Source organism: Cydia amplana, chromosome 1 (assembly GCF_948474715.1).
Source record: "Cydia amplana chromosome 1, ilCydAmpl1.1, whole genome shotgun sequence".
NCBI lineage: Eukaryota > Metazoa > Arthropoda > Insecta > Lepidoptera > Tortricidae > Cydia > Cydia amplana.
Window position 1 is genome coordinate 14,184,562 of NC_086069.1, and position 15,750 is coordinate 14,200,311.

At 39.1% G+C, this 15,750-nt stretch overlaps 2 protein-coding genes and 1 long non-coding RNA gene across 3 annotated transcripts in view; 2 read left to right on the top strand and 1 right to left on the bottom strand.

Annotated features, from left to right (window-relative positions):
• Window positions 1–15,750, top strand: part of LOC134648714 (uncharacterized) — a 217,692-nt gene that overhangs the window by 160,620 nt on the left and 41,322 nt on the right. The gene's annotated exons all lie outside the window — the stretch shown is intronic.
• On the bottom strand, window positions 214–3,821 carry LOC134648601 (peroxiredoxin-5, mitochondrial). The gene is made up of 3 exons (XM_063503082.1): window positions 3,635–3,821; window positions 3,299–3,565; window positions 214–641 (listed from the first exon to the last, which is right to left on the bottom strand). The coding sequence occupies exons 1-3, from the start codon at window positions 3,734–3,736 to the stop codon at window positions 444–446; spliced, it is 567 nt and encodes a 188-aa protein (XP_063359152.1). The 5' UTR covers window positions 3,737–3,821; the 3' UTR covers window positions 214–443.
• On the top strand, window positions 5,222–15,546 carry LOC134648292 (chromatin assembly factor 1 subunit B). The gene is made up of 7 exons (XM_063502786.1): window positions 5,222–5,429; window positions 5,505–5,735; window positions 6,166–6,374; window positions 10,656–10,922; window positions 11,519–11,722; window positions 12,063–12,208; window positions 14,846–15,546. The coding sequence occupies exons 1-7, from the start codon at window positions 5,301–5,303 to the stop codon at window positions 15,463–15,465; spliced, it is 1,806 nt and encodes a 601-aa protein (XP_063358856.1). The 5' UTR covers window positions 5,222–5,300; the 3' UTR covers window positions 15,466–15,546.

Genomic DNA, 15,750 nt, shown 5'->3' on the forward strand with positions numbered 1-15,750 from the left:
GTGCCACTGGTAGAACCTTAACAAATGATACATCTTAACCTTCCTCAAGAATCCGCATAAAAATCCATTCAGTAGTATTTGAGTTTTCGCGAACATACATACAACATTACAGACAGACGAGGCGGGCGACTTTGTTTTATAAGGTGCACTTTATAGTGCATGTGTAGTGATGAGAGGATGGTGTTATATTTATATTACAATATAAAGAAAATGTTTTTTTTTGGATTGACATGTTTAATTCGTTATTGGATATATCACAAGGGAGTGCTCCAACAGTCTACGACCTGTTTAAAGCTATAGGTGTGTATTACAGTCACGATAGACCTGACCGCTGAAACAAAAACGTAGCTTCACTAGTCTTTGACATTACTTTCCAAATATAAACTACATAATTCATAAACTATATCTTTACTTCAACGGTCAGTTATAAATGCTCAAACATTTTACTTCTTAACTTTTAGTTTGTCCGCAAGGGAGCATGAAAGACCAGTGCCATCTGGCTCAACATTCAGCTGTTCAACTTTGTTGTCGTTGAGGACCATAGAGAATCGTTTGGAACGGAAACCACCGAGCGGAGGCAGGTTAGTTCCAAGGTCCAGGGCCTTGATGAATGTGCCATTGGGGTCAGCTAGCATTCGGACCTGAGGACCAGAATACAGCAAATTATGTAATGAGTAGTTCTTGATAACAATATAATATAAGACCTGCATTCTTATATACCGACACCCTGAAGTAAATGAGGATGTTACCCAATTGAAAAAGGGTTGTAACGGTTTTTAAAAGGCGAGTCATGTGTTGACCATCTGTCAAATCGCGCGGTGACGCTACTCAGCCTAATAGAGCCCGCTCCACACTCGTGCGCGAAGCCGCGAATGCGAGTGTGGAGTCGATTTTCGCAAACAGCGAAATCGACTCCACACTTGCGTTCGCGGCTTCGCCCGCGATTCACGCACATAGTCTGCAGGGGGCTTAGGGTAAATTGTATACAATTAAATATAACTAGGTAATTACATCAAATATCTATCCAACTTCTGCTTCTTTGTACTTTATTGTAACAGGCTAGCTATCAGCTTTAGGTTTAGATCCATTACTTTTTTATTCAGTGAATAGGTACCTAAAACCATTTTGTTAGTTACGCGGTTATTACACTAACTCCGCGCCGTTCCAAAGTGTGAGCGAGACAGCGCTATGCAAGTATATAGCGGTATTCCGCTCGCACACTGAAGCAGCGTGAGGCGCCGCATCCAATGTAAACATATTATGCACGACTAAAATAATTATTTGCATACAAAATGAATTAATGAATGACCTCAAACTAATTGAATAACACACCCTGGCTACCGTCAGTTTGAATTCTAAATCTAGTTTATATCAAACAAGCACAGTGTGCCTGACAGTTAGCCGTCACCGTCACCCTAGATTTTGGATCTTCCAGGGGTGTCACATGCGTGTGCTCAACCATTTGAAATAAAGACGTTCATAAAATATTGCAATTTTAAGCAAATATAGGTTATTCAGTACCTAAGTACTGAATGTGAAAATAATGGATAACATTGAAGTAAACAGTGAACCAAGCAGATTCCGATTCAGAGAGAGACAATATAGACAGTTTTCATAATAAATATACCTATTTCAAAGTTTGTTTATGCTGGGCACAAATCAATTGTCTATGGCACAAATAAAATAAAGTCATGATTTCAAACAAGCTGCCCAATCATGTGATGCTTGTAATATCAACTTTATGAATATTAAAACAAGGTAGAAAATCAAATGTATAAAAAACCTATTTGTCAAGGACAAATTTAAGATTGCCATGATACTGCCATGGTATACCTCTCAATAATTAGACTGCATTTAAGATAAGCAGTGCGATTTGAATGTAAATTTGTATCAAAACAATCACAGTTGGAATGTAATTTACCAGATAATGCACTAATGACTTGCAAACCATATTCATGCAACCTTGAAGTTAAGTGAGAGGTATTGTGTTTCGTGTTTGCGTTCTTATTTATAACAAGCAACGAAAAAAAAGTTGTCTGGCGGATAAACATATGTTTTAACAAGTTAAGTATGCCGCCTACATGCAACTTAATTGAAAAGTAAAAATAGCATACTGTTTCATCAGTTTTACTTTACCGCAATGAGAATAAATTGCTAACTGACAATAAATACATATCTCCCATATAATGAAAGAAAGTCTGTGAATTTCTCAAATTAAATCAAGGTAAATGTTAACCACAAGACTAAAAATGTTGTAAACAATTGGTGGGAATTGAAAGTCCAATTAGCATATGAATGTGTGAATTGTCAAGCATAAAGGTCAGTTGCCTGCTCATGTTGTGGCAAGATGGCGGAAAATCGTGGATTTAGTTTAGTCAATTAATTTTCATATTTAATTAATTAAATGGATGAAGTTATCATTCCACAATTTAAAAATTATGCATGCTACCTGGGGCCCTTTTCTAAAAAGCTTGTAACTTGTAATACAAGCAGATGTCGCTTTTCAACAGCTTTTGTTAGAAAGGGACTTCCACACAAGTTACATGTTTTTGAGAAAAAGCAAAATTTATAGGATTAATGTAATGATCTACACTTTAACAATAAAATGGATGAATGTAAATAATGATTTATCCCCCTTTACTCATTCTTGCGATGAGTTGTTGTCTTAAGAAAACGACGAATATTAATTAGTACTACAGAGGTCATTTAAGGAAGTCATGTTGTTTTGTATATTAGTCAAGTTTTAATGACCTACACATGAATAATTGATGAATGCATTTAATTAATTTTTCCCCATTACTCATTCTTGCAATGAGTTGGGAGTTTGAAAATGATATAATTATCTTAATTAGCAGTACTACAGAGATCATTTAAGGAAGTCATATTGTTTGTCCTCATTAGACAAAATACATTTTGTTTATAATTAATTGTAAACCCCTGTAAAAAACCTCTAATAGAAATAAATTAATAAGATCACCTTCACTATTTTATTTATTGTGATACTGTTAAGTAAGTGATTACACTCCAATACCAAACTAGGTACCATGACAGCATTGATAACCTATGACTTCAATAGCTTATCATTTAGATAATATAGTTCATGAATACACTATTAACCTGCATAAATAATGGTAACTCTACTAAAAACTGATGCATGAAATCAATTACTGATGCACTGTGTGAAACATCCCTGAATTCCTAGACATATTGATTTGTTACTATTTATAACCAGGTATTTATAACAGATAACAGGACAGATTCCTAATGTACTTATATTTGTATCACAAATACCGCTTACCTTTCCTTTAGTATTGTGTTGGGCCCCCCATGCAGCCATCACATAAGGATCGTTCACGGAGATGCACACGATCTCATCAACTCCATCGGCCTTGATCTTGTCGGCATTTTGCACGTAGCCGGGCAAGTGTGTCTTCGAGCAGCCCGGGGTGAAGGCGCCGGGCACGGCGAACAATACAACTTTCTTTCCCGAACCCAACTCGCACGTGTTCACTTTATTCGCTGGTGAATCCTCAAATAAATCCGCTGCCGGTATGTTGTCTCCAACCTAAAAACCAAAACAAGTCCTTTTATTACCTTCCAAGTTACATAATAGGCAACTAAGTTAAATTACAACCTTTATTGGTGCCATGGCTAGCAGAGACGTGTGCAGCGCTCGTGCTGTTCGCGAGGTAAATGCAGTAATACCTCGAGTAATTAGAGAGGTCGTGGGAAACATTGGCGAGGGAGTATGTATAATTTATTGAGTTTGACACTTTGTATCGATTGATTTGCCGGTGCGCGAATGAAATGGAACGAATGACCTTCAGTATAAAGCCCTTGCTACACGGTCGCCGACAAGCCCCTCAGACCGCATGGCCTTGGTCTGGACGGACCGTGTAGACAGTTGTTTCCAACAAAATTTGACCAAAACTGATCAAGGACAGACCAAGGTCAGACGGTTAGAAGGCTTGTCGGCAACCGTGTAGCAAGGGCTTAACTTTCAAGTCTATATTTTTAAATATACAAATACATGGGAAAGGATTAAATTCACTTATTATTAAAAATATTGTATTTTAGTTGAAGAAAAGTTATATATCTTAAATCAATGATATAAGAATTATGATAAAATTGGCAAAAAAATCGTAAAAATATTTTTTTTTCATTTTACTAGCGACATCTAGTGACTAGTAGCAGCAAATATGGTTTGAATGACAGTGACAGCTGTCCAGCGACAGTTGACAGCTCTATCCGTAGACAACGAAGGGTGTCTAAACACGATATGTTGTAGACATGTCCGATCCGATCCATGAATATAGAGCCCCCTCCACACGGCCGCAAGCCGCGAACGCGAGTATTGAATCGATTTTCGCAAACAGCGAAATCAACTCCAACATACCTATGCGTGTATACGTATAGATCTTTCTCGCTCTCACTTATGGGTATAAAGCTTTGGATTCCTCCGAAAACGGTGCCGTCATATTACGGCCGCTATATAGCGTTGACTGACGTCACTAGAACGTTGTCTATGTAAACAAGATGGCGCGGTTTCCTAGACGGCGTTACGTTACGTTGATTGTCAACGTAAAGCTTTGGATTCCTCCGAAAACGGTGCCGTCATATTACGGCCGCTATATAGCGTTGACTGACGTCACTAGAACGTTGTCTATGTAAACAAGATGGCGCGGTTTCCTAGACGGCGTTACGTTACGTTGATTGTTAACGTAACGTAAGATGACGGCCGTCATGACCTTGTCGATAGTTTCGTGAACGTTTTATTAGATAGCGGTGACGCCATTTTGAATAAATGACACGAGATTTGAATACATGATTCCGTACTACGATTATTTTCCTCTTCTGATGATATTTCATCCTCCAAGTAAATTATAGATGATCAAGCAAATCATGTCAGTAGGAAAAGGCGCGAAATTCAAATTTTCTATGGGACGTTATCCCATCACGCCTACATTTTTCAAATTTGCCGCTTTGACCTTGGTGGATGACGGTGTGTTATGACGCCGTGGTACTTTCCACATGTCGCCACCGTAAAGACGGCCGTCTTTTGCTGCCGCTATATGACGGCCGTCATATGACGGCACCGTTTTCGGAGGAATCCAAAGCTTAACGCACGTGACCATGAACGGTCCGGTAGTGTGTTACACTTTATAGCTACAAAATTAAAAAGTTGAAAAAGGCGCCAAAACTGACATTTATAGTGTCAGATGATCCATTTGTTTGATTAAATTTTGTTTCTTAAATTATTTATAAAATATACATATAAATTTTTAAGAAATCCTTCCAAGATGAAGTTTGCTATCCCCGAGATTTCTTGGCATAATAGGGATCCTGTACTTAGTGTAGATTTTCAGCCAAAAACTGAAGCAAATGGTCCATTGCGATTAGCAACTGGAGGAACAGATTCTCACGTATTGGTAAGTTTTCCATTCCGATGTAAGAAATACTATAATAATCTCCTGTTTGTATTCTACGAAACTTTTCCATTGTAGATATGGTACGTGTCTCCATTGGAAAGCGGTTCAGTGAATTTAGAAGTAGTAGCCGACCTCACACGACATCAGAAAGCAGTGAACGTGGTACGGTGGTCGCCCAGCGGCCAGTATCTGGCATCGGGGGACGATGAGTCGATCATATTCGTTTGGCAGCAGAAGACAGAGAAAGACCCCATGCCTGCTGATCCTAATGAAGAACAATACAAAGAAACTTGGGTCATATATAAGGTAAGATTACACACTTATTTAACTTGACCCCATATATCCAAACTATCTTAGTATGTATGTGTGCTTCAAATCTTGTAACTTAAATTTGAACCACTTGCCGGTGTCTGATTCAGTTGAAATTTGGAGTATATCTGAAATTCCGATGAAAATGCAATATTATGCTAACATAGAGCTGATCTGATGATGCAGTCAGAAAGTAGCAAAACGGTTCTCTTTACTGGAAAAACAAACACATAGAGTTTGGGTTCATTGAAAAGGTCTTGAGAAGTTCTTGATAGATAAATTAATGAGAAGAATCCTAGCATCCTGGGCTCCTAGTTGGAAATCCCAGTTAGGCCATTTATTTGTGTGATGAGCGCAGTTATTTATTTCTGAGTTGTGGGTGTTTTTTGTGTCAAGTGTTTATTAATACAACTTGTATTCTTTTCAGACTCTCCGTGGACACTTAGAAGATGTATTAGACCTTAGCTGGGCTTCCAACTCACTGCACCTGGCATCCGGCTCCGTGGATAACAAGCTGGTGGTTTGGGACGTAACTCGGGGGAAGTACAGCTCCATCCTCAGTGACCACAAAGGCTTTGTGCAAGGTGTGGCCTGGGACCCTAAGGGGCAGTTGATTGCGTCTGCTAGCACTGACAGGTAGGCTGTTTTCATGATTCCACAAGGAACATTGACATTTATTGGAGGTTTTAAGAGTCCTTAGTCCTACAAGCGAGCGTTTTTTGCAATCTGCTACCTTTTTCATTCAAGATTACGACGTAACTATTAGTATTCATTCAAAAACTGATAACGTACTTAAATAATCATTTCTTAAACTAGCAAGTAAGACCGTTCAAGTTGACATTTTCTCTTTTTAAACCTAAAATAAATGAGTTTTCTTGGGAGGCTTTTTCAAAATTTGCAGTGAGAACTGTCGTTTCGGTTCTCAATTTTGCAGTAAACAAGAATCATTTGATACAGAAATGATTACAATTCAATTCACCATATCTTTTACGAGCGGCTAAGACTATTGAAAATCAAAGATTCATTAAAAAAAATGGATATTTAACCTTCCGAACTTTCTTCATTTTTTGGGTGAAAACAGGGTTACATTATATTTTTTTATCGCAAATTGTACTATTATTTTGCCCTAAAAATAATATTATAGCAAACTATAACTATACGTTAACCCATAAAAAAATAATCATAACTATAGGACCTACCTTGCCGTAAATTTATATTATTTTTTCTACTCCAGCACTTAAATGTGTCAATTAAATGACTGACAGTGATATCTAAAGCAATGTCATTTGAATGATTTGTCTATAGGCTCATAAGATGACTGCTAGCAGTCATCTTATGAGTATAATACAACTGCTTTATTTTTTTTAAAGATACAAGTTCCGATCATCTTGATTGAAAGAGGTATGTTTTCATTTACAATAATAACTCTTTTTTTTTAAATAATAACTCAATTTTTTTTAAATAATCTTTTTTTTTAATAATAACTCTTTTTTTTTTTTTTTTTGCTGCAGCTGTCATAGAAAAAGTAATGTATGCAACAGCTCATAATTGGTTCTTAAAATTCTCGGGTCTTTTTTTACAAAACTCGACTACGTCTCGTTTTGTAACTTCGACCCTTGAATTTTAAGAACCCTTATTATATCACTGTTGCATAAACTACTATTAAAACACGTATAAATCACGCTGCACCGACGCCGCGCGCTCATTCTCCGCCGAGGCGGCTTAGGGGACGGACCTGTGCTCGATCGTCAGGCGTTCGGTGACTATGGCGCGTTCGTAAACAGCCAGAGAGTTCCGAGAAGTGCTGTATACAGCGACTAGAAAATCTTGATACAAATAAGTACATTTTTTACACCATATTTAATTTCAACAACAGACTCTCGCTAGGTGATAGGTTTTCAGTGTTACTTGAATACTGGTTAGGTTTTGCATTATTATTATACCCGGACGACCTGGATAATGTCCAGGTTCTCATGATGGAGTCAGGAGTTGGTCACCGAACTCCTAATCTACTCATCATAACTCCATCGTGTTTGGGCTCAATAGATTTGCCTCGACGAGCACCTTCGTTCTAGATGAGGTCCAGATTCTCATGATGGAGTCAGGAGTTGGTCACCAGAACTCCTAATCTACATATTATCACTCCATCGTGTTTGGGCTCATTAGATTTGCCCTGATGAGCACTATATATCTTGAGGAGGTCCAGGGTCTCATGATGGAGTCAGGAGTCGGTCACCAGAACTCCTAATCTACTCATCATAACTCCATCGTATTTAGGATTATTAGATTTGTCCTGACGAGCACCATCTATCTAGATGAGGTCCAGGGTCTCATGATGGAGTCAGGAGTTGGTCACCAGAACTCCTAATCTACTTATCATAACTCCATCGTGTTTGGGCGCATTCGATTTGCCTTGACGAGCACCATCTATCTAGATGAGGTCCAGGTTCTCATAATGGAGTCAGGAGTTGGTCACCAGAACTCCTTATCTACTCATCATAACTATATCGTGTTTGGGCTCAATAGCTTTGCCCTGACGAGTACCATCGATCTAGATGAGGTCCAGGGCACAGGGCTATATTATAGTTCTTACGAACAGATACTTATCTCTCAAAGAAAACTCAAATGCCTACCGTTTTAATACCTACACAAAAATACAATGGAATGACCTTCAAAACACCGCTCCCCGCACCGCGCGCACCGGCACAAAGCTAGGGTTGCCGACGCTTAGAAATTATTTTACAAATAAGTACCTACCTACTTACCTAAACTATAGATTGTATGAAAGATACCTACCTACTTACCTAAGGTACAAATATAAGTTTTATTAATTGTAAAATAACTATGAGCAAGATAAGTTGCAATAAGTAATTAATAATTATAATATTCCTTTTATCATTATTAATTACTTATAAATTTATTTTATTATTCTCTTTATTTATCTTTTGTCTTAAGTTAGGGTTTTTCCTTATTTTATTATTTATTATGATGAGTGACTGCGAAATATTTTAAAAGGTCATATCTCCCTACAGTAACCGTAGTGTTTACGCCGTTTTATAAACCGCGTAAACACTACGCGGTTTATAAAACGGCGTACTACGTAGCTTGCGACTATCGTAAAAAAAATTGGTATAAGTACTTATATTGAGAACGTCTAATAGTTACTTTTCCTATCAATCGGTAGAGCAAACACGGATTTTTTTATTACTTTTTTTTTTGTTTCTGCATCCATCCACAATTCCACACTACAACATGTGTTATTTGTTCGTGAAGAAGACATTTATTTCGCATACATTTTGGCATATTCGAGCGCCGGCGACCAACTAGCTTGATTTTCTACCGTGAACGGGAAGAGATTCGTAGGTATAAATCCGTGCTCGCGCGGAGAGTTCCATAGGCCTGAGCGCCTACCGCGAACCACGTTCGACGTGTTGCCTCTCTGTCGCACTTGTAAATTCGTACGTAAGTGTGACAGGGAGGTAACACGTCGAACGTGGTTCGCGGTAGGCCCTCTGTCCAGGGTATCTTAATGGAGTGGAGCGAAGATGGCATATATAAATAATCGGATTTCGGTATTGACCCCGACGAGGCCATCAAACAAAAAAAAATGTGGAATGTAGTCAACGGTATCATGGTTTTAAATAAAAACAATGACTGGTTTTAACAGATAGGGCCAGTTGCATATCACAAATAAAGAAACATGTTTATTTGCAGTATGGACGGGCCCCGACTTTCCCCTAAAAACAGAAATAGTACAAAAAGACGACAATTTGTGGGCAGCAAAAATGTAAACAAAACTCATGGTTTGTCATGGTTTGTAAAAAAAAACAACGGGTTGCACTCCGGGAGTGCCGGCAGAAGTGAAAACTCAATGACTAGTGCAAAATGTCTGCAGCACTATGTATAATTGATGTTAATGCCATCTAGCGTTATTTCGTCGCATTACTTGAAACTCCTAAGCACATCACTGTTGGTACTCGAGTTATATTAATACCAGTTAGAGGGAAACTCACTAGATGGCATTTAAATCAATAAAGAAAAACTCAATAACATTGTAACAGTTTTTTGATCAGGTCACGTGTCCGTCTTACGGTCACGTGATCTGTCGCGAGTTTAACATTTTTTCCCCACCTCAAAAAGTGCACAGCGCCGCTAAAGAAGTTTGAAAATACAACACTACTACAATGACGAATATTAGTAGTAAGGTTTATTCGGGTAATTCCGAAAATCATTGTAAAATCACTCATATTCCGTTGTAGTAAGAGTCAGCTTTCGGAATTATCCACCACTATTCGTTCATTCGGAAATACCCGAATACACCTTATTCATAAGAAGAGTGATTGTCACAATAATTCCATGCCAGAGGTAAATATTGTTATTATTTACTCGCCTCTGGTTATATATTATCCCAACACATACACTCTATTGACTACTACCATGCTTATAAAATAAAATAAAGAGTGCCAATATAACGCTAAAAATAATGTTACTTTGCAATTAAATTGAAAAGTATCAATATTATTCTCGCCTGCGTTGAAACGCGCTTAACTTTGCCGGCGCTCGCGTACCGAGCGCCAACGCCATCTATCGAGTGTTATTTCGTGAAATCGGTGAACGCTCTAAGGAATAAGGCCTCTTAAGAAGTAAAAGAAAGTCAATTTAGTTAAAAGATGGTTTCAGGGAAGAGATTTATTAAAGCAATAAATGGCTCTAAATAATTGTTTGTACCTCTGCCATGTATACTAATAGTAATGCTATGTATAAACCGTATCTATGAAGTTTTAGGAAGCCAACAAATTTTGATACTTTTCCTATGTAACATTTTTTTTTCCTAGCCTATCTGAGTGTTCCACTGCTGGGCAAAGGGCTCTCCCCTTGATTTCCACATGTAACATAATATTATGCTAATATTTTTAGAGTATTCCGCACATTCGACATCACCACAAAGAAGGTGACATCTCGCAGCAGCAAGGCCTCCCTCCCGTTCCCCGCGTCGCACCCCCTCCATGGCGTGCCGGTGCGGCTGTACCACGACGACACCCTGCAGACCTACTACAGGCGCCTGCAGTTCAGCCCCGACGGCATGCTCATAGCCGTGCCCGCGGGGAGAATAGAGGCGGAGGTGAAGATGGAAATCAAGCCGATAAATGCAGTTTATATTTATACGAGATATAGTTTGAAAGTGTGAGTATTGCGTTTATGGTATCTGTTCCCCTTGCTTCCCAGGCAAAGGGTTTAAATAATAGAAATGTAAAGTGTTCATGTTCAGTTTTCATTTTTGATACAAGATTTTAACTGCTGTACTTATTTTTCTTTCAACATGCAACTAATGCTCATCGCGACAATTCTAAAAAACCCAAACGCAAATTGAATCTATCAGATCAGCTCAATGAAACCATAATATGGCATTGTCATCCACTTTACATATGTATGCAAATTTTCAGCGTCATCGGAAACCAGGAAGTGGGTCAAATTTATCTTGCAAGATTTGAACCTGTACAAACATAGTTACATTGCAATGCAAGTCAAATAAAATCTTGTAAATCACGCGTTTTAGTTTGACAACTGAAATTGCTGTACTACACCATGTTTAATTTTGTGGTAACTGGATTGTCCAAACGTCTACTTTCGAGAATCCAAGTTATGTACCGCATTACGTATGGATACAGTGGCATCTACATCAGCTATCAAATTAATCTTTGCTCTCAACTTACCACACATGTGAAGGTAAAACCTTTAAAAACGTTTTTTATGTTTTTAATTGCACCTTTCCTTCCCAGGCCGGCGTGCATTCTGCCCTGCGGTGATCCCGCGCTAGTGGCGCGCTGGAGCCCCGTGTCGTACAGCCTGCGGGCGGACGGGCCGCGCGGCCTGGCGCTGCGCCGGCGCATGCTGCTGGCCGTGGCCACGCGCCGCTCCGTCATGGTCTACGACACGCAGCAGAAGACGCCCATTGCCGTTATATCCAACATACACTATACGAGGTCAGGGAAGTGCTAATTGTATGTGACTCTTTCAGTAACAACTTATATGGGGAAGTTGTTCACGCTTTGCGGAAGCATTTCTGTTTTGTAGATAGAAGAGCCGTAGAAATAGAGCTTTGAATGATTGACTCACTAAAAAAAGGCGTATTAACAATAGTTTATCTGCAGACTTCGAATATTCACTTAAACTTGAAAGTTACCTTCGACGTTTCGAGGCCGGCATTGACCCCGTGGTCTAAGAAAGGCTGGCTAAAGTTGACATCGACATCTTCCATTTCGAACTACGTGAATTTTTCAAACTACCCAAACATTTTCTTGTTAACATTGAACGTATCCGCAGACTGACGGACCTGAGCTGGTCGCCGGACGGGCGCACGCTGGTGGCATCCAGCACGGACGGCTACTGCTCCGTCGTCTCCTTCGCGGACGGCGAGCTGGGACAGGTGCTGCCGGACGCGCCCGAGGAACCTCCCAAGGATGTCGCGGGTACGCAGTTAGGGCGCGTGTACACGGTGCCGCCTCCGTGCCGACACCGCACCTCCGTGCTATGTACACGAGACCCGTAAAGCCCGCGGCGGCGTCGCGGCGGCGGGCTTTACGCGTCTCGTGTACATAGCACGAAGGTGCGGCGGCGGCACCGTGTACAGGCGCCTTTACGGCAACTCCCATGTATTTACTTCAATAATTTATACATTAGCCATACTAAACAATTTTTACAATGGGATCAACAACGATGTCGCGAAAAAGTTGACTGATTTATACATTTCTGCTAATCAGTTAACCAAATGTACGAATACGTATATTATATTGATAGTCTAGGAACATCAAATGCGTATTACGGGTAAGAGTGGCTAGCACCAGAGATGGGCAAAATTTATTCGAATGACGAATAACGAATGAAAATAACAAAATTTATCGCGAATGACGAACAAAAATGTCGGATGATTATTCTTATTTGAATAAATTATTCGTCCAATAATTCATCCGCGAATAATTTATTCGTCGAATGAATTGCCACGAATAATTTGTTTATTGGAATACCAAACTTTTCACGGTTTCGAAAGATTTGGCAACTGTGATGTGCGATACAACTACCTGCAAGTCTTATAACTACCTAAATAGTTACTGTAAATATAAATTACGCGTTGTGCGATTCACTCTGAAGCAAACAACTGCTAAGAAAATTTGGTTTTCTCACTCTTTTAGTATATAGCTATCTCTTTCTGGGTCTGGCTAGAAAGTTACTAATATAACTTTGTGTGTCAGTAATTTATTGTTCACGCTAATCCTTTGTTTATTATACTAACTGGGCTTATCCTTTAACCCTTAACAATCTTTAACTTGTCAGAACCAATTTACAGTAAAAACAAGTCATATTAAACGTGTTATTATTCATGTTGTTTATTTTAATGGAATAAGCCAATAAACTTAAATATTTTTCGTGGATTTATTCGAATGAAATAACGAATAAATCAATCGTACGAGGGGCGTTCAATAAAAAGTGAGAATGAGTATGTTATATACAACTTTTATTAAATGTTATTTTATTTTTCGACATAGTCACCTTTTAGCATAATACACTTAGTATATCTTTTTTCTAAACTTAAAATTCCATTTCTAAAAAAGGTTTCATCTTGAGTACTTGAAAAATCTTGTATTGCAGCGACTACCGCGTCGTCGTCTTCAAATTTCTTGCCTCTTAGGTATTCCTTCAATCTCGGAAATAGGTAGAAATCACTAGGGGAGAGGTCTGGTGAATACGGAGGATGCTTAAGGATATCGAACCCAGCATCACGTATTGCAGCCATTGCAACGGCGGACTTGTGTGCCCATGCATTGTCCTGATGGAACAACACAATTTTCGAGAGTTTACCTCGCCGTTTTTCACGGATCTAATTGCGCAATGTTGCTATTTGTTTGGCATATAAAGAGCCCGTAATAGTGGCTCCATGCTCGAGATACTCAATCATTACGACCCCTTTACCATCCCAAAAAACAGAGCCCATGACCTTACCGGCAGATGGGCCCACCTTGAATTTCTTCGGAGTTGGGGATGATGGCCTTTTCCATGTCATAGACTGCAGTTTCATTTCAGGGTCGTAATGATGGAGCCATGCTTCGTCCATTGTTATAAATCGCGCCAAAAAAAGTTCCCGGTCTTGCTGTATCAGGTCCAAAGCTTCTTGACAAATCTCGACTCTAGTTTGTTTTTGCGTGTCAGTAAGCATTCTGGGTACCCAACGCGCTGATACCTTTTTCATACCCAAGGGTTCATGTAAAATATTATGCACGCTCCCCGTTGAAATCTTTACATTTTCAGCAATAAAACGAACCGTGACACGACGATCCGCCAAAACTAAGTTTTCAACTTTTTTCACAATTTCTTCAGTTACTGCTGTAGTAGGGCGTCCGGAGTGGGGGTGATCCATGGTCGATGTTCTTCCACGTCTAAATTCGGCGCACCAACGTGTGACTGTCGAATACGGAGGAGCATTAGACCTTAAAGTGTCCCGTAAATCTAAATTGACTTGGTCCATAGAAAAAAATTTCAAACACAAGTATTTGATAACGGCGCGCAGTTCAATTTTCTCCATTTTCGCTAACGTACTCAATAGCATCGCAAAGAAATCGCCGTATTTTTTTTTTAAACAAAGAACAGTTAGTTTTTTTTTTCATGGCAATCAGCTAGGTAGATTAGCTTTGTCGGCCAGTATTTACTTTCCTAATATTTAAAGACTTTGCATCTCATTCTCATTATATATTGAACGCCCCTCGTAATTTGAAAAGTGGTCGGATGATTTATCCGCGGATAAATTATTCGCGAATAAATCATCCTCGAATAAATCATTCGCGAATAAATCATCCGCGAATTATTGTTTATTCGAATGATTATTCCGATAAACGTTTATTCGACTGATGCCCATCTCTGGCTAGCACTCACATTGGGGCCTTTTTACTCTGATTAGTGTTTATTGCGAGTTCATACATTTGCTACGCGCGTTTAGCGATAAATGTATGAACTCACAATAAACACTAATCATTATGTAAATAGGCTAAATGCCCGTATTGACTTTATCTCTTAATGTTACTTGATGTGACGAAAGAAATTAAATATCTTTACAGAACAAATGGAAGTTGACACGGAAGAGCAGGCTGAAGCAGACAAAGCTGTCAAGGACACGAAACCAGCAGAGAAAAAGGAAGAACCTACCCGGAGCCCGAAGCCCAAGACACGTAAAATAGACTCCTTCATAAAATTTAAAGCACCTTCTGAAAAATCGCCAAAAAAGCGAAAGTCGGAGCCCAAACAAAAAACACCAGTGAAAATAGACCTCCTCGTCGAAACTGCCATGCCGTCGTGGTCAGACAACTCCAGCAACGATATCATTAAACCACCCTCAGACGGAGACAAAAACAGTCAAGATGAAGTGATGGTAATAGAAGATAGTGAAGATATGAAACTCGTATACGAAGAAACTGAACACAATAAATCTAGTGAAAGTCAATCACCAACTAAAGCAACTACTAACAAATCAGACACAGCCGATTCTAAAACGTCAAATGAGAGCCCTCCCAAAGCAAAGGTTTCTCCTAAAAATACCATGAACTCGTTCCTAAAGCAAGCCAAGGTGACGGACATGAAGGAGCCCGTGGAGGTGGCATTGGTTCCTAGCCCGAAGGCGCCCAGGCGGGTCAGCTTCGTCACGCTGTCTAGCCCCAAGAATTCTAAGAAGAAACTATAGAATGGACTTAACAATGATAGATATTATGATATGCCCGAATAAGAATTTCGTAGTGTCGATACGGATCATTTTGTGTGAATAAGATTCATATAAATGATGTTAAGTCTGAGATAGATCTTGATGATTGAAGAGACTGTCCATTTTTGTGAATTTTAATAATGAGGGTAATTGGTAATTATATAAACTTGTAGTATACCCACATTTAAGGAACATTATTACTATTAGTTGCAAGTGCTTATGACAAATACTAATAAATAAAATCAATTTTAAAAAGATAGATTGTTC

Excerpts from the sequence above, each read along its gene's own strand:
- LOC134648601 (XM_063503082.1), bottom strand. The coding sequence starts at position 3,736 with ATGTTTCCCACGACCTCTCTAATTACTCGAGGTATTACTGCATTTACC. Across the intron at positions 3,566-3,634 it reads TAGCCATGGCACCAATAAAG|GTTGGAGACAACATACCGGC; the intron begins GTTGTAATTTAA and ends TTTGGTTTTTAG. Across the intron at positions 642-3,298 it reads AACACAATACTAAAGGAAAG|GTCCGAATGCTAGCTGACCC; the intron begins GTAAGCGGTATT and ends TCTGGTCCTCAG.
- LOC134648292 (XM_063502786.1), top strand. The coding sequence starts at position 5,301 with ATGAAGTTTGCTATCCCCGAGATTTCTTGGCATAATAGGGATCCTGTA. Across the intron at positions 5,430-5,504 it reads GAACAGATTCTCACGTATTG|ATATGGTACGTGTCTCCATT; the intron begins GTAAGTTTTCCA and ends TTTCCATTGTAG. Across the intron at positions 11,723-12,062 it reads TCCAACATACACTATACGAG|ACTGACGGACCTGAGCTGGT; the intron begins GTCAGGGAAGTG and ends ACGTATCCGCAG.